General features: G+C 36.4%; 1 protein-coding gene across 10 annotated transcripts in view; it reads left to right on the forward strand.

Moving 5' to 3' along the window:
• Window positions 1-24,855, forward strand: part of LOC138317865 (uncharacterized) — a 71,492-nt gene that overhangs the window by 30,565 nt on the left and 16,072 nt on the right. For 6 of the 10 annotated variants that reach the window (XM_069259817.1, XM_069259825.1, XM_069259824.1 and 3 more), the window contains 32 exons: window positions 225-254; window positions 2,216-2,424; window positions 2,741-2,898; window positions 3,054-3,171; window positions 3,427-3,540; window positions 4,526-4,825; window positions 5,011-5,181; window positions 5,430-5,558; window positions 7,302-7,462; window positions 7,633-7,759; window positions 7,966-8,286; window positions 8,567-8,730; window positions 9,051-9,222; window positions 9,489-9,725; window positions 9,916-10,158; window positions 10,602-10,619; window positions 14,798-15,003; window positions 15,252-15,418; window positions 15,601-15,751; window positions 16,155-16,311; window positions 16,807-16,911; window positions 17,225-17,399; window positions 17,653-17,719; window positions 18,070-18,237; window positions 18,682-18,796; window positions 19,096-19,221; window positions 20,313-20,532; window positions 20,880-21,016; window positions 21,256-21,481; window positions 21,667-21,888; window positions 22,188-22,347; window positions 24,680-24,703. In XM_069259817.1, coding sequence (XP_069115918.1) covers window positions 225-254; window positions 2,216-2,424; window positions 2,741-2,898; window positions 3,054-3,171; window positions 3,427-3,540; window positions 4,526-4,825; window positions 5,011-5,181; window positions 5,430-5,558; window positions 7,302-7,462; window positions 7,633-7,759; window positions 7,966-8,286; window positions 8,567-8,730; window positions 9,051-9,222; window positions 9,489-9,725; window positions 9,916-10,158; window positions 10,602-10,619; window positions 14,798-15,003; window positions 15,252-15,418; window positions 15,601-15,751; window positions 16,155-16,311; window positions 16,807-16,911; window positions 17,225-17,399; window positions 17,653-17,719; window positions 18,070-18,237; window positions 18,682-18,796; window positions 19,096-19,221; window positions 20,313-20,532; window positions 20,880-21,016; window positions 21,256-21,481; window positions 21,667-21,888; window positions 22,188-22,347; window positions 24,680-24,703 — 5,098 coding nt within the window. The remainder of the gene's footprint in view (window positions 1-224; window positions 255-2,215; window positions 2,425-2,740; window positions 2,899-3,053; window positions 3,172-3,426; window positions 3,541-4,525; window positions 4,826-5,010; window positions 5,182-5,429; window positions 5,559-7,301; window positions 7,463-7,632; window positions 7,760-7,965; window positions 8,287-8,566; window positions 8,731-9,050; window positions 9,223-9,488; window positions 9,726-9,915; window positions 10,159-10,601; window positions 10,620-14,797; window positions 15,004-15,251; window positions 15,419-15,600; window positions 15,752-16,154; window positions 16,312-16,806; window positions 16,912-17,224; window positions 17,400-17,652; window positions 17,720-18,069; window positions 18,238-18,681; window positions 18,797-19,095; window positions 19,222-20,312; window positions 20,533-20,879; window positions 21,017-21,255; window positions 21,482-21,666; window positions 21,889-22,187; window positions 22,348-24,679; window positions 24,704-24,855) is intronic. The other 4 variants (XM_069259818.1, XM_069259822.1, XM_069259820.1 and 1 more) reach the window with 3 other exon arrangements.

Genomic DNA, 24,855 nt, shown 5'->3' on the forward strand with positions numbered 1-24,855 from the left:
ACTAAGAAGAAGAAATGACTTGCTGAAAATGTCATCCTAGATAAACAGGGTTCAAAAGATATCAGAACATATCACCCTTACTGATGTTGTCACATCCTCAATGAGAGAAGGAATCTGTATTTCAATTGACGGATTCATTGATTACACTTGTATAACATTAATTTATCTTTTCAGATGCTGTATCAAATTATTTGATGCATTTTTATATCATTTTCATGTTTTAGGGTTTTGTTCCTATGAGTTTAAGTTGTTGAGTATGTATTTAATAAACACCATTATTTGTATAGTTAGAACAACTCTATTTTAAAACATGCACAATATTAGATCAGATATTCTCCTGGTTTTCACAAAGCAAAAATAACCAAAGAACTTTTAGAAAAGTAAAAACTCTTGCTTAGTGCTTACTTTACTGAATGCAAATTATCAATATAACATTGTCATGGAGATTGAGAAAATTAATTTTCTGCATTGTGAAAACCAGAAGAATATAAACCCTATACACATAAAACATAGAAGAACTTGTATACCAGAGTACATTGTATAAAAAGATTGTTCTTAAGAAATCCTTACCAACTAAGAGACATTTACAAAAAGAACTTCAAATTTGTTATTCTGATCGTTCAAAATTGTATTAGATTATATTGAAATAATATGATTATTCATTTTAAATGACTGGTTTTTTGTTTTCATAACTTTTATTTAGAACAGGCATTTTGAAAGTTTTGCTACAAAACAATACGATTTTTTTTTTTTTTTTTTTTTTTGATATCTAGGTGTTTATGATACAGCAGGATAGATAATGCACATTCAATATCATTGCATGATTTACCTTACACTGTGTATACAGCTATCCCAAACTGCTAGTTACTAGGCTGACACCCATAGCCTTCTGATATACACACCAAAAACATATTGGGGATATCTTCAGTAGTACTGGCATCTGCTGATTTAGAAACTTGCTCTCACTGTTTGATTTAGGTCTCAACATGCAAGTTAATTAAACATTGTTTTCTAGAGTTATGGCCCCTTTTGTGATGTTTTATACAGTTATACAGGTTTTATTTAGTTGTGGTAGAGTTATCTCCCCTTTATTGATATTTTCTAGATCAAGTTTTAGCCCATTTTGTTCTGCATGAGGCAGCTAGTATTAACTTCTTCTTTATTTTACAAACAGAAGTAATTTTCTTTGACAGATATTACAAATTTTGATGTCGTGTAGCAACTGTTGCTATATATTTCTGTAATAGGACATTTTTTGTCACAGTATGACATCTATTGTCGTGCACCGCCATGTCTTGCACTAGTTTCTGAATGGAGAGTTGTAGTAAGAATTTAGAAGTTTTGTTCTCTCTGGGCGTTCGCTCTTTCACTTTTCATCTCTTTAAACGTTGTATATATTAAGATATTTTGTAACAAAAGATAAATTTCAGATTTCTATTGTCCTCTGTTTACTTCAGTTTTCTATTTTTTTTTTGCAAGTCTTTTCAAACTATTAACAGATCTATTTTGAAAGTTGATCCAGACTTTTGTTTGTTCAAACTTTTCAGAACATTTTGGGCTTTGATATCCTAATGAGATTTTGTTCCGGTGAGCAGTGGCCATATGCCATATTGTACAAGAGTCTGAGCTTGTCATTTAAACATCAGATATGGTTCATAATTGTTCCTTCCACCTTCTGTAAAGATCTCTTCATTTCAGCATGCTGCTAATGATATCTTATATATCATATACAAATGAGTCTAGAAATGCATGAAAATGTACACATATCTCCATCTTACTTAAAGCAGCATGTATTACAGTATATCACCGTGCTCGTTAGTTACATCACTTTATAGATTAGATTGCCTGCACTCAGTATCAAAGATTCTCTTAGCTGTAAATATTATAGTATTGAACTTGTACAATTGTTTATAATGGTATCCCATACATAAATTAAAACATTAAATGTATTGTCAAAAATTACAAAATGTGGAGAATATGTTTTATTGGCTGATAGATTGTTTGTATTTTCATTTTGGGCATATTGATGGAAATAATATACAATGTAGTATTGTGATATGTGTAAACTAGAATATCAGAAGAAGTGTTGTATTCATGAAAGTAATCATGGCGAAGAATTTTAAAACATAAAAATGATATTAGAAAAAAAGTCCAGATATAGCAAAGATTATACTCAAATGTAGCTGAGCTTATATAAACTGTATTCCGTTACCAGACTCCATCAACTTGAACACCCCAGTTGTGACGATGGCTCATTCTGCCCAACGATTCCAGCCTGTCACTGATCCAAACGCCCCAAACCAAGTCCTTGAGGACATGCATGATGCCATCGCCGTGGCAACTGGTGAGCTTGGACTGTTACCAGGGGTTGCCTTCCAGTCACGTGTCGCTCAACTATCTCAGCTCAACGCAGCTCACCAGGCGGTAAGTGCTTGGTGATTTTCCTTAAAATGTCTACACTGATGAGTTGATATTATAGATTTTGTCTGCATCATAATATTTTACTGAAAAGAAACCTAACAAATACTTTGGCAATCATTTTTCATATTATACAATCATAATAAATGTACTAAAAATTTTGAGATAGTTAATGAGCTTATCATTTTATAATTCTTTTATAAATTTAAATTAGAAATATTAAACTTAAGACCTTGAGTAAAATCAATGACAATTTTTAATGATATTTAGTATCGAGATTGGGATAAGATTGGTTAGGATGATAACATCATTGTTGATGTAGGTATTTGTGGTGGGTCCCCCTGGCTGTGGTAAGAGTGAGTGTATAAAGACATTTGCTGTGGCGGAGCGTGAACGAGGAAAAACCATCAGCGTTCACACACTGTTCACCAAGGCGGTGGAGTCCGAAGAGTTGATGGGATACTGGGACCCTAAAACCAAGTACGTGTTCATTAAATCAAAAGTTATAGATAAATGGATGACATTCACCACAGTGAGCTGTCTTAGAGGTAACCAAATATTGCTCTCAGAAGTTATGGTGGAGGTTCTGTGTCACCATTACAACTTTTGATGATCTTTTTTTTTGTCTGTTACAGAGAATGGAAGGATGGCCTATTTGCCTCCCTCCTCAGGAAGCTTTGTATCCAGCCACCAAGTATGAACTACGACTTCAACAGTAAACCCACGATGAAGATCGTCCAACTGGATGGTGAGGTAGGAAATGTTTTATTTACCATACACTGTAACTATTGAATGAGATACGAAATGTTTTATCTACCATGCACTGTACCTATTGAATGAATACCAACGTGAGGACATTTAAATACCAATCCATAATAAGAGTCTTTTAAGAAACAAATACTTGGCAAGATGAAGTGACTAAATACCTGATGACTCCCAAACATTGTATTTGTTTGGTGACAGATGAGATTTGTCAGTGATAATATTATTTTCTGTGTTTATATTCAGGCTGATGTCGGACAGATGGAATTACTTGCCGCTTTCCTCAATAATGATGGATCTGTTGTCCTTGGCAACAATGAAAGGATGATTATTCCAGACACAACACGCTTCTTTTGGGAGGTAGGAACACTTGGCCATTTTTTGTTTTTGGCTATAAGGTGGTGTGTGGACAGAAAACATTCCTGTTATATAGGTGTGGAAACTAATTTAACTGAATTGTTTCGAATTAAATACAGCCTCTAGTTTTAACTGTCAGTTCTGTGTGACACATGAGATAAAGAGGTTTGAACTAAATCATGGCATGCAGCTCTGATTTACTGAACAAAGATATTCCACTGGTCAAATATATGAAACACATATAGAACTACGTCATGCTGTGTAGCTCTGATCAATGTTTTATATTGTCTACTATTTCTACAGCTGGAGACCGTGGGCCACATGAGCCCCGCCCTACTGGTCAATGTTGCTATTCTCCATAGTATGTATTATATTGTCTATTTCTACAGCTGGAGACCGTGGGCCACATGAGCCCCGCCCTACTGGTCAATGTTGCTATTCTCCATATGTCTATATTGTCTATTTCTACAGCTGGAGACCGTGGGCCACATGAGCCCCGCCCTACTGGCCAATGTTGCTATTCTGCCATAGTCTATATTATATTGTCTATTTCTACAGCTTGAGACCATGGACTACATGAGCCCCGCCCTACTGGTCAATGTTGCTATTCTCCATATGTCTATATTATATTGTCTATTTCTACGGCTGGAGACCGTGGGCCACATGAGCCCCGCCCTACTGGTCAATGTTGCTATTCTCCATAGTCTATGTTATATTGTCTATTTCTACGGCTTTAGATTGTGGGCCACAAAAGCCCCGCCCTACAGGCCAATGTTGCTATCTGCCATAGTCTATATTATATTGTCTATTTCTACAGCTTGAGACCGTGGGCTACATGAGCCCCGCCCTACTGGTCAATGTTGCTATTCTCCATATGTCTATATTGTCTATTTCTACAGCTGGAGACCGTGGGCCACATGAGCCCCGCCCTACTGGCCAATGTTGCTATTCACCATAGTCTATATCATATTGTCTACTATTTCTACAGCTGGAGACCGTGGGACACATGAGCCCCGCCCTACTGGCCAATGTTGCTATTCTCCATATGTCCAATCTGGATGTAGGTTGGAAGCTCCTGTTGGTTCAGTGGCTGGAACGACGTCCAGAAGCTGACAAAGAACTTCTATCTGGTTTCTGTGACGTATACATCCAGAAAACTGTCGACTATCTGACAGAGTGCTGCCAGCCCCATATACTTGGTGGAGTGAAACGTACCGGACCACAGTACAAACGGGTGATACCACACTCGATAGAAAACATGATCAACACTTTCTGTACACTACTGGAGGTGAGGACTGTTAAATTATTGTCTAGATATGTGTGTGGGAATGCTTTTATAAAAGTAAGGAAATTTGTACATGTCAAGTTAAAAAAAGGAAACAATATGTGCTGTAAATTGGCATTATTTTACAATTTTTTCCCAACAAACTATTCCTTCATTTGACATGATGTTTTAATGCTAATTTACTTCAGGCACTCGTCCACTCCAACCCTGACCTCAGTGACCTTGAGTACGAGCGATACTTTAACTTCGCCATCATCTGGGCGTTTGCTGGAACACTAGAAGTAGAACACAGAGAAAGCTTCAGTCATTGGTGGAAGGAGGAGTTTAACCAGTACATAGAGTACCCTGCCGAGGGCACAGTGAGTTATCTCCCTTATTAATTTGAATCCCACCACCCTGATACTGTATTTATTTCAGCCATTCAGTTATTCACTATCAAAATTTTTTTTCACGGATTATTATGGAAAAAATTACTAGTTTTTGAGAAAATGAATTTTGCTCACAAACCAGTGAACCTATAATTTGATGAAATTTTTTTCAGAAATTGTTCTCTGTCTAAGCAGTTTTATTGAGAGCTTTGTAACGTGTGATATGTGTCCCGTTCTAGGTATTTGACTACTATGTAGACAGTGAAAGTCATGAGTTTACACGCTGGTGTGACAGTATGACAAACTACAGTGGAGATCCACACTCGGGGATCTCGTCCGAGGCCTTCGTACATACAGTGCCCATAGAGGTAAGCAGTTAATTACAAACTAAAATAGAGTTTGGTCAAATGATATAGTAGGTCCAATAGAGTCATGTCATGTAGCAGTTCATATAGCTTTGAATCAATGCATCAGACCATATACTAGTACCGGCATCAATGGTTTCACAACATGGGACGACTGATCATGAGGCACCTAAGGGGATTTACCTGTACCGGTATACTAAGGGCTAGATAGTGACAACTTTTCACTTTTCATTCGACGGTTTTTTTTACATGTACATTGCATTTGTGAATACTTTTCACGGTCAATTCTAACAATAAAACATACACATAACTTCTGAGAGTTCATTTGAATGTAGCACACCGAGAGAAATGAATCGTACATGTACACCTCAGAAACCAAGAAAACGTAGGATGGAATTCTGTGTTCTGTCATGTACATATGTGAGAATAAATGTTTGTGTTGTAATAAAAAGTCTTCTGATGATTTCCATGTGAACATATTGTGATAAGGTTGATAAGAAGATGAGCATGTGTAAAATTGAAAACAATGCATTCAATGCTGTGTTTCAAATCCTACTTAGAGGACAGAAGCCAAATTGTCTCCCTTGGTGGTCATTTATCAAATGCGTGTAAAGTAACACACGGTGTACCGCAAGGGTCAATTTTAGGTCCCCTGATGTTAAGTGCATGTTTATTAATGACCTGCCGTTACACGTTTCGTCTGCTACAGACATGTATGTAGATGATTCTACTTTATCTGCTGTTGGTAAGACACCGGATAGCATACGTGAAGTTCTGCAATCAGACTTAGATAATGTTAGTGTCTGGTGTACAGAAAACAAAATGTTGTTGAATGTCAAAAATAACCAACCTAAATGCATGTAAATTTGCACTAAACGAAAGCAACGTAGATATTGTGTAAACCTTAATTTATCTTTGTGTGGTGAACCATTAGAACAAGTAAGAAATGAGAAATTACTTGGTGTTCACATAGATGATTGTCTTACATGGGTTAATCATGTCACAGCTATTTTATCTAAAGTAAGACAAAGATTAGGCTTACTATGACGTATTAGTCCAGTGTCTCTTGTACGAGAGACTCATAATAGAAATACAAGATTCTCATGTCAAAATAATTTTAAAGTGCCTAAACACAGAACTGTATTTTATTCAAAGCAATTTCTTGTAAACAGCATCACTGATTGGAATCATTTACCAAATGGCATGAAGAAAATTCAAAGCTATCAAACCTTTAAACGAAATCTTGTCCAGTACTGTATATCACTATCATAGACCAGTATTGTATTTTTATTGTGATGTCTAATCATTTTCTATCTGAGTTTCTTATTTGAATTCATTATAATAGTATGCATACTTATTTTAGTTTATGCTATATTAGCATGTAACTATGTCAATTTTTATTATTTGCTATATTAGCATATATGTATACAAGGCATATGCTTTGAATCAATGCATCAGACCATATACTAGTACCAATAGTCATTACCTAAACCCGAAAAGTCAATTTGTATTGACTAATAGGCCTGGATTCTTACATGATCACCTATATCTTTTATAAATGCAAATTCTTTTATCTGTTAGCTCATTGATCCTTCCAAACATCAATGCTAAACATTTCCTCCATTAGGAAGAAGATTTTTGTTGAGGAGATTCAGAATTTATATTCACAGTTTGATTTTGAAGATCCCTAGTAATTTGATATTATCTTCACCAATGAATTAACAATGTTTGATGTCTGTGTTTCAGCAACTCATGTACCTGTTAGGGACCTTGTCAGACTACGGTAAACCTGTGGTCCTGGTCGGGGAGAATGGCTGTGGGAAAACTGCTATCATCAACGAAAGGATCCGAACAGTGTGTTCAGGCGAGGTGGCTGAGGTTCTCTCCCTTACTGTACAGGCCAACAGGTAAAGTATTCAGGGTTTGTGTTTGGGTGGCGAGGTGACATAGTGGCACTCCACACATCCTTCTTATTCTTTTTAATGAAAAACACTCAGTTTGTAAAAAGTATAGTAAAATATTACTTATTGTTTAAACAAAATTGTGTATCAATATAGTTACAACATCTGATTTTCAGGTTTACTAATGCCCGACTGTTGTATGACCGTTTGGATGGGCGACTTGAGTGGAAACATGGCCGAACCTACGTCCCCAAGGGCAACAAACGACTTCTCTGTCTGGTGGATGATATCAACTTGTCACAGGTAATGTGTCGTAGTGTGATGTTTGTTAGAAAATGATTCACGCTTAATTTTGTTATACTCATTAACTTACGATACAAATTGATGTTTTGGTCCTGAACAAACTACACTTAAATAAAGGAGTCAGATAACTCCAAGTTTAGGTCCCACAGACTTCTGGTCAGTAACGTTTGACTGTAACATCAATCTTCCATACTATATATTGACAGGTTGATAAGTATGGCCACCAGACGGCTATAGAGCTAGTCAGAGAACACATAGATGATGGAGGATTCTATAACCAGGACACCCATGCCTGGCGCTATGTGAAGAATGTGACCTATGTCAGTACTATTAATCCTTGTACGACGGCCAATGTACCAGCCATCAGTCAGCGCTTCCTACGACACTTCGCTGTGTTTGGTTGTCCCTACCCAACCAGCTCAGACCTCCAGACAATTTTCTCCACTCTCCTCCACACACATTTTATCACACCGGAAACGTCTAGTTCAGCTAACTTGGCAGGAGGACATCATGGCCATGACGAAAAGGTGTGTAGTCAATACCTAACTGATCTATGGTGGGAATATCTTGGGTTTTTTTGAAGAATAATGAAATTCAGGGTGATTCCTTTGGCATTGGTTTTGCATGGTGACCCTGTTGAATTGAACTTTGTTTTTGAAGAACCTTTGCCCTGATTTCCCTGTTTCATTAGTATTGCTGTACTCTAATTAGACTACATTACTGAGCCTTTTGTTCTTGACCCAATTCATTATTGTATTGACCTTTGCTCTGGTGACCTTGTACATTGACCTTTCACTATTAACCCAGGCCCAGAATACACAGAAGGAGGAAGAAGATGCCATGCGTAGACTGTTGTCGCTGATCGTACAAGTCAATGTTGACCTCCAGGATAGACTGCGCTCTATGTTCCTTCCAACTGCTCAAAGATGTCACTACATCTTCACAGTCCGGGACTTGTCCACCATCTTTAAGTAAGTTGTTCTGTTTCAACATGTTAACTCAATTGTGGAAAATTTTACCTTGCTTTCCAATAAGTTGACTTGGGAAAGTAAAGAATCATAATCATAGATGATAATAATAACTGTAACCCTGCTAGACAATAAATCTTTATTAGTGGGCAGATAAGAATACAAGTACCTGGTATTATGATCCCTTATATTTCTGAAATAGTTATTGAATGAGTGATTTTGAGTGAACTTACATTATTTATAGATGTTTAGTGATCAATAGAGAGAATCACATAATTATATTTTGTTCCTAGTTAACTTTGTTCTCTATTTCTGTGCTCCAGGAACCTCTGTCTATCCCTACAACCTGGCTGCTCTAAGAAGAATGTTTTGTTGCTATGGCAACATGAGACCTTCTGGGTGTATGGCCATCGCATGGTGTTAGATGTTGACTTCCGAAGGTTCAAACAAGCATTCTCTACCGCCGTGAAGAAAGAGTTCACAGCTGACGAATATGTAAGTTCTTATGTACTATATTTCTCCTTGTGTTAAGAATTTGTTATCCAGTTCATTTTTCATTAAAGATATAAATAAAAACTTATACTTACCAATATTCAGGGTTAGTGTTACTTTGGATGAAAATTGAAGGATTAAACAATTTTATTAAGAAGTTATTATCTTAGATATGTTAGGCACTTGATTATTTCCATAAATCAGAAACGAAATACATCAATAAAGATTCAATATTTGATTTTTTCATATCTTGTCTTATTTCCTCACAGATCCAACTTCTGGTGAAGACTCGGCGTCCATTATTTAGTAACCTAATCGAGCAGGACAGTGGTGTGGTCACCGCTGGAATGATTGACATGCGTCACAGCTCCCAGGTGTCTGAGGAAGACGCACGCACAGACCTCTACAAACCGGTGTATATTGATACCGAGGCAAAGGCTCTGATGGAACGAGGGGTCGAAGAGTACAACAAAATACACCCTCGCATCAAGTTGGCCCTGTACAAGGTCTGTTTTACATGGATACAGTAGTTTATAGGATGTACACTGGTTCTGTTATAAACTAATGAGACATTGTAATGACCTATTTTAGAATCTCTGGGCGATAATAACTGTTAAGACATATATCTATTGGCTGTAAAATTATTGTTCAATGTAGACGTTTTAGTAAGCTCAGATTTTGTTTTTGTTCCCACAGTCGGTTGTTGAGCAGGTATGTCGTATTGCGCGTACCATCGCCTCACCCCATGAGAGCGCCCATTTGGTGCTGAATGCCGAGGGTTGCCCAGGACGGTGTACCGTGATTGTAAAGCTGGCAGCCCACCTGTGTGGCTACACAGTTCACCAAATCAACCCATCTTCGATGGGGGCCACTTCTGAGTACAAAATGGATCAATTCAAGGCCGACCTCGTACAAGGCTATACCCGAGCAGGGTCAAAGGTCAGTATACATTAGGTCAAAGGTTATAGAATAAAGTATGCATTAGGTCAAAGGTTAAAAGTAAAGTATTATGACAGATGGATTAATCTAGAGATTACTTGTAATGATGGAAACTTGTAAGATTTATGAAAAACTAGACTCGCGTATAATCAATCTCCATGTTCTTCTATGTTTATTATATTTCTTTCTGTGCATATCCTATAGTTAACCATTCAACCTTGCATGTCAAATTTCAGTTCGCTGTGCTTCATATTCATGACAATCCTTTGTTATTTATAGATATAAGATGGATATATTTACAAATAACCATTGATAGTGTAACTAACATTCATTGATTCCTTAACGTTATATTGTAAGAGTACTATCAGTTGAGAGCAGAGTATTATAAGACCACTGTACATTATAGACAGCTCTAATTAGTTTGTATGATGTGTTATTACTAGGTGAACAGCTCCAGTCCTGTATGTAAAGATCAATTTTACCTTGTGTTTATAATCTGTTGACCTGACTAGCACACACAAAGGGACGTCACCCTAACACACACAGGGACGTCACCCTAACACACACAGGGATGTCACCCTAACACACACAAAGGGACGTCACCCTAACACACACAGGGACATCACCCTAACACACAAAGGGACGTCACCCTAACACACACAAAGGGACGTCACCCTAACACACACAGGGACATCACCCTAACACACACAGGGACGTCACCCTAACACACACAGGGATGTCACCCTAACACACACAAAGGGACGTCACCCTAACACACACAGGGACGTCACCCTAACATACACAGGGATGTCACCCAAACACACACAGGGACGTCACGCTAACACACACAAAGGGACGTCACCCTTACACACACAGGGACGTCACCCTAACACACACAGGGACATCACCCTAACACACACAGGGACGTCACCCTAACACACACAGGGACTCACCCTAACACACACAGGGACGTCACCCTACACACACAGGACGTCACCCTAACACACACAGGACGTCACCCTAACACACAAAGGGAGTCACCTAACACACACAGGGACTCACCTAACACACACAGGGACTCACCCTAACACACACAGGGCTCACACACACAGGGAGTCACCCTACACAACAGGACGTCACCCTAACACACACAGGGACGTCACCCTAACACACACGGACGTCACCCTAAACACACACAGGGACGTCACCCTAACACACACAAAGGGACGTCACCCTAACACACACAAAGGGACGTCACCCTAACACACACAGGGACATCACCCTAACACACACAGGGACGTCACCCTAACACACACAGGGACGTCACCCTAACACACACAGGGACGTCACCCTAACACACACAAAGGGACGTCACCCTAACACACACAGGGACGTCACCCTAACACACACAAAGGGACGTCACCCTAACACACACAAAGGGACGTCACCCTAACACACACAGGGAGTCACCCAACACACACACAGGGACGTCACCCTAACACACACAGGGACGTCACCCTAACACACACAGGGACGTCACCCTAACACACACAGGGAGTCACCCTAACACACACAGGGAGTCACCCTAACACACACAGGGACGTCACCCTAACACACACAGGGACGTCACCCTAACACACACAGGGACATCACCCTAACACACACAGGGACTCACCCTAACACACACAGGGACGTCACACCCTAACTCACACACAGGGTCACCCTAACACACAAGGACGTCACCCTAAACACACACACACAGGGACTCACCCTAACACACACAGGGACGTCACCCTAACACACACAGGACGTCACCCTAACACACACAGGGACTCACCCTACACACACAGGACGTCACCCTAACACACACAGGGACGTCACCCTAACACACACAGAGACGTCACCCTAACACACACAGGGACGTCACCCTAACACACACAGGGACGTCACCCTAACACACACAGGGACGTCACCCTAACACACACAGGGACATCACCCTAACACACACAGGGACGTCACCCTAACACACACAGGGACGTCACCCTAACACACACAAGGGACGTCACCCTAACACACACAAAGGGACGTCACCCTAACATACACAGGGACGTCACCCTAACACACACAGGGACGTCACCCAAAAACACACACACAAAGGGACGCCACCCTAACACACACAAAGGGACGTCACCCTAACATACACAGGGACGTCACCCTAACACACACAGGGATGTCACCCAAACACACACAGGGACGTCACCCTAACACACACAAAGGGACGTCACGCTAACACACACAAAGGGACGTCACCCTTACACACACAGGGACATCACCCTAACCAATATTTAACATTATAGTACCTGTTTCATCCTCTTTGATCAATACCCCTACATTATATCTAGTTGTTCTTGTAATTTTATATTGGTGCATTTGAATATAATGTCAAAGGTTTCACAGCATTCTAGCATATTTTTAGGGATTTTGATCTATCATTCGACCATATGGTATCTATGACATGTATAAGTTCCAAGGAAACTAGATAAATGGCTAATACTACTTTTGGACCAATGTCACACAAGGGAAGGAATCTTGTTTGAAGCTGGTTAAAGGCAAAGTAAAGTCAGGTCTGAGTCGACCATTAATAAAACGCTGACCAGTACTAGTGCTTGAGAAGGTTCATTCCTCGGGGAACCAAACTTCACACAACTACCATTGTTATATATCTTGGAGAAGTTTTAGGGAAATATTACCTATCATATAAACCTGTGGCTAGGTAATACAGTAGTACTGTAGTGTGTCTTATCCTTACAGTATGATATTAACACTGATCCCTGATGTTGTGTGATGAGACTCGAGTAAATAATGTTGTTGTAGAATCGTAACATGTAGCTCACAATACAAGTAATTCTAATTGTTCTAAAACAAACAACTATAACAGTATGACTTATTCAAAAATATCTTAGATATTTGTTACATGATCTAAACTGAACTAAACATTTTGTCCGTGTTGTATTTGAGGAAGCTACTACAGCACAGTGTTGTTGAAGTACTTGTCACTGTTTCTATAGCAATATTTGCAGTGTTTCTAGTTCATAATACCATTCATTTAAAAACAATTAAAAGTAGCAGATCATTATAATTATATTGTAATCTTTATGATGATGTTTTTGTGTTGGTACCATTGGGAGGGGTCCTACCAAGGCCCTGAAAATGATGGATCTCAAGTCTATAGTTCTAGTTCTAGACTCAGTACAACAGTGGGGGTCAAAAAGCACCAATACATTTCTGTTTTCCTGCAATTACATAAGACAAAACATATCAGTCTGTACGTGTGTGTGCTAGTGATAGGTGACTATTTATTTTTTGCTGAAGTTTTTGCTGTTCAATTTATTAGGATAGGAAAATTAAGAATTTCCTGAATTTCAGTCAGTGAAATGTGCTATCATCTATCGTCTCGGAGAATTTTACTTGAAACATTTCATTTTCAATAAAGTTATATGTACCACATCAAAACAATTAAACCATGCCACATATAATTTTAAAATCTTTATACTTGAATGACACACAATTTTACTATAATTCTATCAAGATTATATAAAAATGACAACATTTTGAAGATTGGTTAAAGAAGTTTTTGATTCCTTTATTGTTTTCTTTTGATACCATCTTATAAAGTATTTACTGTGAGGTAATTTGGTGTTTGTATCATTGTATCATGGCATGATCAACGTTCTCACTCTACGTCTCCACATTACACACATCCCCACATCATCTATCAGTTCAGTCCTGTATGCTCACTTCAGTATCTACAGTTTTGTCACGCCTATTTTTAGCCCAAATCTGTTCGCTTTTCTCAGCTACAGAGCGCTCATCGGCATTTGGGGGGGACAAACTTCTTACCCAATATAATGCTCAATGTTAGGATAAAAGTTAAACATGCATGATCATGTCACATAAGTGACTACAAGAATCCTTTTGTAGTTAGATACTGTGTACATCTCAGTCCTAGCTAACACACAAATTCAAACCTTATGAAGTACATAGATATTTTGAGACCTCCCTCCACCCCATCTATTTGTTTAATTGTTTTTTTATTATGTTGGAAAGTTTTGTTGCTGATGTTGTTATTCATTGTTGCTGACAGTTTATTGATGTAGATGACACATTTAAGTTTTCGAGTCATTTCAGCCATGTAATACACTGCAAACAGAAATACATATTCACTTTTCTGTTTTCACTTTTCAAAAGATTAAGACTGTAAAAGAAATTTCATGAAAAATAAAACACTTAAAATATTTATTTTTAATTGTCAAATAATTGCCATTAACTGTTAATTTTCATTTATTGAAAATGTTCTTTATTTTTTTTATACATGTTTATAGGTGAAATTGAAAAATCAAATTTGATTTAAAAATTTTCATCATACTTTCTAGACTTAACTATTTGTGAATTTTAGGTAAAATTTAAAATTGTTTGATATATAGATTGTCACATTTACTTATAATTAAACAAGGGAATAGATAATACTGATTACTGATGAGTACTGATGTGATATAAGCGATGATACTGTAGCTTCCATTATATTGGGCAGAAGGAGGAAGAAAACCAACTGTATGGTAATATTTCCAACATTATACAGGGAGAGAAGATACTGTTACTCCTACACGAGGAGGAATTACTAGAGGAAGATTTCCTCGTCTACCTCATCGAGTTTATCATCGGCGGTTCCATCAGTCATCTGTTTACATATGAGGAGCAGACAACTATCATCAACTCTATCAGGACAGAGGTCACACAGGCTGGACTCACATATACACGGGATACGGCCTGGAACTTCTTCTTACAGTAAGTCACAGTGACCTAGTTAATCCGTATTAAGACACAAGATATAAAGTAAGTCACAGTGACCTAGTTAATCAGTATTGGAACATATTATGAAAGCATAAGAATTTTACCTTATTACAGAGATGTTAGTTTTTTAGTTGCCCCAGTGACCCATTTTATCAATATTGGACGAAATATGTGAAGTTTACAAATATTAAGACATGTATTCCATGTTTTTATGGTAACAATATAGTGACTTGACTTTACAGAACTGTGAGAAACAACTTCCGTATCTGCCTGATCTCCAGTGACAGTGGTAAAATGTTCCAGCGAAGGTGTCGCGAGTATCCAGCCTTTACCAAAAATGTCAACTTCATCTGGCTTCCTCATTGGTCCAAACTGCAGCTGGTGGACCACGCGCTCTACCACCTCAAAGGTCAGAGTTCAAAACCTTCGGGATCAGCATTTTGTTTTGTTTATTTTCTTATTTGGATCTTCAAAATGAATGCTGATTATTATGATTTGTATTGCTGTGAAAGTTTCCAACATATTTAACAGTTTATACATGTAGTATATCATGCCTGATTATTACTGATATTTAGTGAAAACCTTTTCCAGATGTGACGTGGATGACAGATGTACAGAGAGAAAACATCGCCCATATGTTAGCCTCCATGCACCTGGTACTACGTCAGCAGGACGGGCAAGAGAAAGATTCCGGCGAGTACCGCCACATCACCAACACCACCTACGAAAAGTTTGTCGAGAGGTAAAACTTCATTTCATATGCATAAACAATGATCATTGGTAGGCTATTCTAAGAAAACATTGCAATAAAACTGTATATAAGTTGTGATTGTATACAGTGGGTTAGGTCATACACAGAAATTGAAACACATTGATATTAAGATTCAAGTTATTCGATAAAGATTATCATTATTCTATTTATGCAAATCTTTTGTACACTATGAAATTTACTATTATGAAATGTTTTCTAGATTGTTGTGAATTTGAGAATTTTTTCCTTTAGTAAACAATTAAGTAAATCTTTCATGAAAAATTGGTCATAAATGAACAGGTTGTATATAAGTCATAGACCACAAAGAAAATATTATAGATGGGCTAACACAGTAGTCAATTACATGTAATTATTTGTGTTTCCACCATGACAGGTATATTTCACTGGCAAGTACCAAACACAAGGAAGTAAACGAAGTCCATGAGGCCGTCACCAGCTCACTTAACCAAATACGACGTGAAAATGAGGTCGCCATGAAACTTCGCAAACAGCAGGAGCATGAAATGATAGTCCTAGAGGAGAGGAAAGCTGTAAGTAAGACTACAGGTGTAATGGGCTATCAAAATTTAATATCTTATGGATTTTTATGTATTATACTGATTATTCAGTTTCTTTTTATTAATAGCAAATTGATACACAGCATCATTGTTTGTATAATGTGTAAAGTTTTGAGTCTTTTACAATTTTCCTTTGGGATATTACAGGAAAACTACTTCAGTAAATGCAGGAATTTCTTTATAAATTACATGCTTAGTAGTTAAATTGTAGTCATTGAAATGTATATTAATGCTTTAGAAATTGAATCAGAATATTTCGTAATGATTAGATTTGGTTTATTTAGTAGCTAATATTTACAAGCCAATTATTGCACTATATATATAATTAAAATCCTGACAACCAGTACTTTTTATATTATACATGTCAGACATCAGGTGAAAAGTGCAGAACTTTATAGATAACATGATATCTTCTAAATCCAAAAGTGACAAATGAATTCCTGGTGTTTATTATTGCTTTATTTATAGGGCACCATCAAGATTCTGTCCCAGATTGGACAAGATACGGCGATCACTGAGCAGCAGATCAAAGTGGTCAAGGCCCAACTCGACAAAATCTCTAAACTCAAGAAGGTCAGCAGTCATTACCTATAGTGTTTATATTGTCAGAACTATTAAATCTCCTCAAACTTGTTATATTGTCTGAGCCACTGTATCCTGCTACCTTCTTGCTGTCATGCCTGAGCTCCAGACTTTTGCATTCTAATGTGGTAGTCAAACTTTAAATACTTTGAAAGCCAAAACTCTGCCGATAAATTTAACAGAAATTCAGAAGCCACTACATATACATGGAAATTTTTATTGCATAACCTTGGTTAAGAAATGATTCAAATTTTATAGAAATGTATTTTGATGTGTTTATAGAACATTATTTATGTATTTGTAGCTGCTTCCTGAGTATCAAGTGGCACACGAACGAGCTGTGTACAAGGCCATCGCCATCGTGGCTGATACAAAGAAAGTCGTACAGAGCATGAACGCTGAGAAACTGGCCGAGCTACGAGGCATGAACAAACCAATTATAGATATAGAGGACCTAATGACTGCAGTCATCATGATCTGTAAGTCTGCTTTAATTTAATTACATTTTTTCTGATTTATTGTAAATTTATCAATTTTCAGACTGCTATTCTCTTTAAATTCAGGTATATTACCCAAACTGTGATATGGCAGCTTCTAGTTATAATGATATTGTTTAGTATCTAAACAGAGATTTTGTATCAGAAAATGATATTTGTATAATTTCTGTTTCAGAGAAAGTTGTTTGTATAATTTCTGTATCAGAGAAAGTTATTTGTATAATTTGCATTTCAGTGAAGACACCATCGGCTGATCTGACCTGGCAGAAAGGAGCCAAGCGACAGATGGCTAACCTGGAGAGGTGAGACATTGGAGAATTCAGCTCATTTTGGTTAAATCCATATAAAAAAAAATCTTACACTGAGATTGGCTAATGAGTATTTTGAAGTTGTTTGTGATAAGCATGCTAATTGGTGTCATTCCCTGAATAAGTGTGATAATGTTGTTAATTTGAATGTTTTCTGTTTCAATCAATTTGTCCAAAAGAAATCATAGCTTTAAAAAAGATTGTTATCAAATGTTTTTTTAACGAACTTGGTAACTTTTGATTTTTAAATAAATTAAATAAGTAATGTATCTTATAGAAATTACTAATCATGATAAGAAAAAAATACTGACTTTGAGTTAAGACGTAATCTCTTTTTGATTCAGATTTATTGAGGAGCTGACATCATTTGATGATAACCAGCTGGCTGAGTCGACACTGAACCTGGTGGAACCATATCTAAAGAAACCTTCATTTGACCCTGACACTCTGGAGAAGAAGACAGGGAACTCCGCTTGTGGCTCCCTGTGTAAATGGGTCCGCGGGGTGGTGAGGTAAAATCAGCCAGTGTGAGCTATGTCACTGGTCTTATAGATCTGTCATACATCTTATTGTGATAACAAATGATGGTCAGTGTTAAATCACTGTACATGTGTTATGTAAAAATTATATTAACCCCAGTAAACTTCACCAAAGATAAAGGTCTATGAAATGATTCAGAATAAATGAGAATAGCACAAGAAAAATTTAAGCTAGTATATGAGAATAAAGGCAAAATAAAATTCAAGTAAATTCAAAATCTTCTTTTATATATTCACTATATTCTTCAGTCTAACACTCTAGCACATAAAGATTTCCGATTCAACTTTTATATCACAATTGATCAATCTTTGACTCCATATAAGAGGGAGGTCATAGTTCAAGAAGAACATGAGTTGATGTAATTTAGTAAATGTGTCCTTATCATTGGCTGAGTTTTATTATTTGGTCCAATACAGATATCATCGTATGATGATCTCCAAGGTTAAACCTCTCCACCAAAAGGTCGAGGAAACCACTCAGGCAGTCGATGATGCTGAACACAAAATGGCTACTCTGGAGAATAAACGCAAGGTATGTAGTTTACTGTCTAAGGTCGAAAAGAATGGAAATGTTAATTAAAGCCAGGTAATAGAGGTATAATCATGGTACAATTCACATCCACAATATTCTTAATTCTTGGTTTCTTTAATTAATTTAATTTTTCCATTTCTATCTAAGAAAAGTAATTATAATTAAATATCAATAATGAATATGAAACATTTTATATATGAGAATTACAGGATATTTTACCTCATGTAACAACAGAGAGACTGGATGACCATGTAATGCGTCAGTAAACTGTGTTTACTTATTGTTGTTTTAATGTTTAGGGTCTGGATGTGAGACTGGATGATCTGGCCAAAGGTTTTGAGGAGGCGACTATCGATAAAAACGAGCAGGATGAGAAGACAGTGAGAATGAAGAAGATGTTAGAGACAGCAGCACAGCTCAGACGAGTAAGTTTATCATTTTAACAACAAGGGTCATTAAGGCCATAACAGGTTTATAGGTAATAAAAGGAGAATCCAGAAACGGAAATGCTATGTAATCCTTATATGATGTTAAGATAATATTGAAATATGTATGGTTGTACACTAGAGCTGTTTGCCGTTACAATAATATTGAAGTCTATATGATTGTACATTGTTTGCCGTTAAGATGATATTGAAGTCTATATGGTTGTACATTGTTGTCGGTGAGATCATGTTGAAGTCTATATGGGTGTACACTGTTTGTCGTTGAGATAATGTTGAAGTCTATGTGGTTGTACATTGTATGCTGCTGAGATAATATTAAAGTCTATATTGTATGCTGCTAAGATAATATTGAAGTCTATATGGTTGTACATTGTTTGTCGTGAAGATAATATTGAAGTCTATATGGTTGTACATTGTTTGTCGTTAAGATAATATTGAAGTCTATATGGTTGTACATTGTATGCTGCTAAGATAATATTGAAGTCTATATGGTTGTACATTGTTTGTCGTTAAGATAATATTGAAGTCTATATGGGTGTACACTGTTTGTCGTTGAGATAATGTTGAAGTCTATGTGGTTGTACATTGTATGCTGCTAAGATAATATTGAAGTCTTTATGGTTGTACATTGTATGCTGCTAAGATAATATTGAAGTCTATATGGTTGTACATTGTTTGTCGTGAAGATAATATTGAGGTCTATATGGGTGTACACTGTTTGTCGTTAAGATAATATTGAAGTCTATATGGTTGTACATTGTATGTTGCTAAGATAATATTGAAGTCTATATGGTTGTACATTGTTTGTCGTTAAGATAATATTGAAGTCTATATGGTTGTACATTGTATGTTGCTAAGATAATATTGAAGTCTATATGGTTGTACATTGTTTGTTGTTAAGATAATATTGAAGTCTATATGGTTGTACATTGTATGTTGCTAAGATAATATTGAAGTCTATATGGTTGTACATTGTTTGTTGTTAAGATAATATTGAAGTCTATACGGTTGTACATTGTATGCTGCTAAGATGACATCAAAGTCTGTATGGCCTTATATTATTTAAACAGACTCTGAAGGGTGAGAGAAAGAGGTGTGAACAGATTTTTGACTCGTACGAGAGAAGAATTTTGTCCGTCCCTGGAGGCTGTGCAATGTCTGCCGCTCTAGCCACGTACCTTGGACCGTACCACCACAACTTCCGCCGTATGATGCTGACTGTCCACTGGCCAAACTGTCTACGGGAGCGAGGAATTCCACTGGTTATTGATTCCATTGATGGACTCAAAGGTATGATTTATAATATTGATACATATTACCTGTCTAAAAGATGATTACGATTTGTAAACCTAATGCAAGTCGCCGGTCTAAATGTTTTTCTCGGTAACTTGCTAAAATTTGTTTCAAATTTTATTTCTTTTCTTCCAGATTTGATTAAATTTGTATAAATATTAATTTTGTTTGTAAAGACTGGCAAAAGAAGACTAAAGACACATTTCATAAAATCCTGTATAAAATTCATTAAAAAAATCAAATAATTTTTTTCTTTTAAATTTAATGTTTAATGTGTTGTTTATGTGTTTGAGCATCCTGATTGGTTTATTTAGAGATGATATGATATTCTTTGTGTGATACAGGTCGTGTGATTGACTGGTCCATTGATTTCCTGAAGACCGCCGGTGGGGCGAGCACTGTGTACGATATCGACTACACATCAGCCCTAATGGGACAGACAGACATTGAGGACCAGCCTGTTACGGACCGATCTGTCAAGGTAAACCAGGACGTCAATAGTTCATACAACTATCTTTATATTGAGGAATATGTCCTTCAGTTATTAAGTGAATTTATCTTAACTATTGTTTAAATATTATCTATGTTCCTTTAACACAGATGTCTTTTATACAGAGGTCTCCTTTTAAACAATTCTGATATTAATACTATGTGTTAACCTGACTGAGAATGTCAAGCTGTTGTTGTGTTTCTTAAATAAATGTCCATGGTTGTTTGTAGACAAACATTGATGAGGGTGACAAAGAAGAGACAAAGGACGAGGAATCTAGTGAAAAGCAAAAAGAGAAAGAAGAATCAGAAGAGGAAAAGAAGGATGAAGAGAAGGAAGTAACGGAAAAAGAAGAAAATAATGTGGAAGAAAAAGAAAAAGATGATTCTGATGGAAAGAAGGAAGAGGAGAGTGAAGCGAAGGGTGAAGAAACTGAGGAAAAACAAGAAAAGTTAGGTAAGAAATTTTGCTGAAAAGATTGTTTTTGAAGTTGAATTGTGTTAGCCATCAGATACACATAATTACACAAAGTGTTGAAATCCTGCTACTGACAATGACACTAAATTACATATGATATACCTACGATGTATTTTCTGCTGTCGGGTAGCCACTAGCTACTACGTTACTTGTATATTTTACAGAAGAGGAAACAACCCAGCCTGGGGAGAAGACGTCGACCAACTCCGGGGGATCTGGACGAGAGGGTTTAGAGCGTATCCAGGAGGAAGGTGACGAGGATAACGCGAGTCAGGTGACATCATCCTCAGCTCCTCTTCTTACCTCTACACAGTATAACAAATACGTCGTATCGCTCGTCAAACTTCTGGTAGGGGAGAGAACTCTTAACGACTGGCTCCGCAAAGGTAAGCATTCTATCTGAAGCAGATTCTGATTTGTAAAGTGATTCTTGACATTACAATGAAATTCCGATTGATATGTTGTATTTGTTCTATGGCTGTTTCCTAATTCCTGCAACTTTTATGTGGTATGATATAACTTAACTATTTTCTGTTAAAAGATGGCATTAATATTAAAAGTTGTGGGATTTATTTTAAAGTGACAACTATGTGTACATTTTATTTAAATCTTAAATTTAAGTCTTGAAATATTTTATTTTACTCTAATAGAAAAAAAAAAAGATATTTGCACCTTTGTATTTCAGACTTTGGACCACGACAGATAGAGAATGCGGCCATCTTATGTTCCTCCTGGCAGCGACCCCCAATGTTAATTGATCCGAACGGTGATGGGTCAGTTTGGCTCGGACGACTCAACAATCTCATGAACAAAAAGAAACTTGTCTCTCTAGACATGGACACAAGGTAGGCTGCGCATTTTTAGTTTTTCATATACAAAATAAAAGTTAAGATTTATTGTGTGTAACAAGAATATTACATGTGAATTATAAATGATAATTGAAACTGTTAAAAGAATATATCATGATCAAAGAAATTTTGCGTTAAACAAAGTCTTTGAATCTAGATTTACCGTTTAAAATATGTTGACATTGTGTGTGTGTCATTACTTGTTTTACAAAGTATGTGTATCCTGTTAGATAAAGTTTGTGTGAAGTTTGTATGTGACAATACAACATTGAAGTTTGTATATTATATACATGTGACAAAACCAATTCTAAGTGTGCCATATCTGTTTATTATTTAACAGTTTTTGTGTTTCCTTGCAAATAATTGTAAGCTTTAAAAAATGATTTGACGTTTTTTCTCATTTTTGCTCCATAACACAAATGTACCTCTGAAATCAATTTTTTTTTTTACTTTAACAAAAACATTTTGAAAGTTATATTTATGCGATATTAACTTATTTGTTATATTGAATTGTGTGATGCTGAACAGTAAAGGATACAGAAAAAAGGTCATTTAGAATATCGGCTGTGTAAGCACAAAAGAAATTTAACACATTGAAGTTTCCCTCCAATAAGTCGTTTGGTTAATAATGACTGCTGAGTATTAAAAGAATAAATATAAGAACCCATTTGCTCAAGCTCTAGTTTTGATTTTAATTGCTTTCTACTAATAAAAAGCATAATGACACTCAATAAGAAGAAATCCTGTAACAGGAAAATATCTTGGTCACACCACCAAAATTTTTTGATGAACAGCAGCAATCACAGTCTTAAAATTCTGCTTTTGGAAGGATCTGTTAAATTCTAGAGTAAGAAAAAAAAAAAAATCTGTCCCTTGATGATGTTAATTCATTCATCTATTAGTTAGAGAGGTTTGAAAAATGACTGAAATCAAAAAAGAAAAAGTCATCTGAAGACAGATAAGTAAGGGGTTTTTTCTTGTCTGCATGTATATAATATATTGAAATAAGCTGAGTTTCTAACCATTTTTATCGATTTTATGATATAACTTTGAAGTTGTTACAATGATGTGATGCTTATTTACTTTCATTTGCTGCCTGTCTGGACTGTGTATGCCACTAACACTGTAATACAGATGGTATGTATATCTTACTGTCCTCCTACCACAGGGGTACCCAGTATACACTCACATCATCCACTCTAATCTTCACATCATCATACTGCATGCTTGTTAGAATTGTTTTCAGGACAAACAGTGTATAGTATTGCTGCATTGGTGCCTATAGTAAAACTTCAGATTCACACTTTATATTCGTGGTGGCAGACTGTTACAGCTGTGTCATTCTTCAAAGCTCCCAAAGTGTTGATGACAGGAATAAAAAAAAACACTTAAAAAAGGTCAACAAAATGTTAAAAAAAGTAAATCAGACCACACAAAAAGAACTCATCCCTCTGTATTTTGTATTAAAGTTTATTAATTTCAGTGTTTATGTATAATTAGTATCATTTTAGATTCTGGCATTATATGACACAAAACTGAGCTTTAGTAAAGCTTTGTGACTGACAAATTCACAAGTAGCATTTATTTAGGATTACACATTGCGTTCTAATCCAGATATTCTCTCCAAAAGCATCTCTTAGTGTAGATCAGGCAATGCTGACTGGTTACATAGGTACTAAAATGCACTATTTCTGACATTATTCCTCTGTAAAATCTTACACCTAGTCCTATTTCCTAGAAATCCTGATTGATTTGCACTTCCAAACTCCCGATCATACATTTCATATCAATGGAATTCCACATACTGACTAAAACCCACACACCTAAAATGCTGCTCTTGTTTGTTTTCTTGCCTTTATAGCACTTTGATGCCTACCTGATACTAATGAAAAGCCCAAACTTTACTACTGGTATCAACATGTAATAGGGATGATAGAGTGACCAATGAGATTGGTGGAGGTTATTTTTTCACAAGTGTAATCCATCACAAAAGAAAATCCATGCATCAGATTAAAAAATTCTTAAGTCAAAATGGCAATTTTTGGGCATATTTTTAGTCAGGGGACAAACATATGTATGGTACTAATATCACATAAGATTGGTAAACCAACAGATCAGGGACCCCAGTGAAAAATCTCTGTCTTGTAGTCAGAATTTTAAGCAGATGAAACCAGTTTTCAAATCTGTCACTAGTCCCCATAGAATGTATACATTTACTACCAGGTACAGATAATCTATGGGGATAGAAGTATCCTTTAAAATTACTGAGGAGCGGATTTGTTGAACATTAGCGTTGATTTGATTGTTTTCATGATTTCCAATTTTACAGTTGGCTCAGCAAGACCATACAAGGGTAAAATTTCAGAAACATATATATATTTATTTTTTATTCTTTTTCCTATAATTAACACATTATTATGTTTATTACTGTTTTAGCATTCCAACTTTTACTTTTCCCTATATTTAATCATGTACTTTGTATCTGTTCTTTTTGACCAAACTATA

The sequence above is a fragment of the Argopecten irradians genome, chromosome 3 (genome assembly GCF_041381155.1).
Source record: "Argopecten irradians isolate NY chromosome 3, Ai_NY, whole genome shotgun sequence".
NCBI lineage: Eukaryota > Metazoa > Mollusca > Bivalvia > Pectinida > Pectinidae > Argopecten > Argopecten irradians.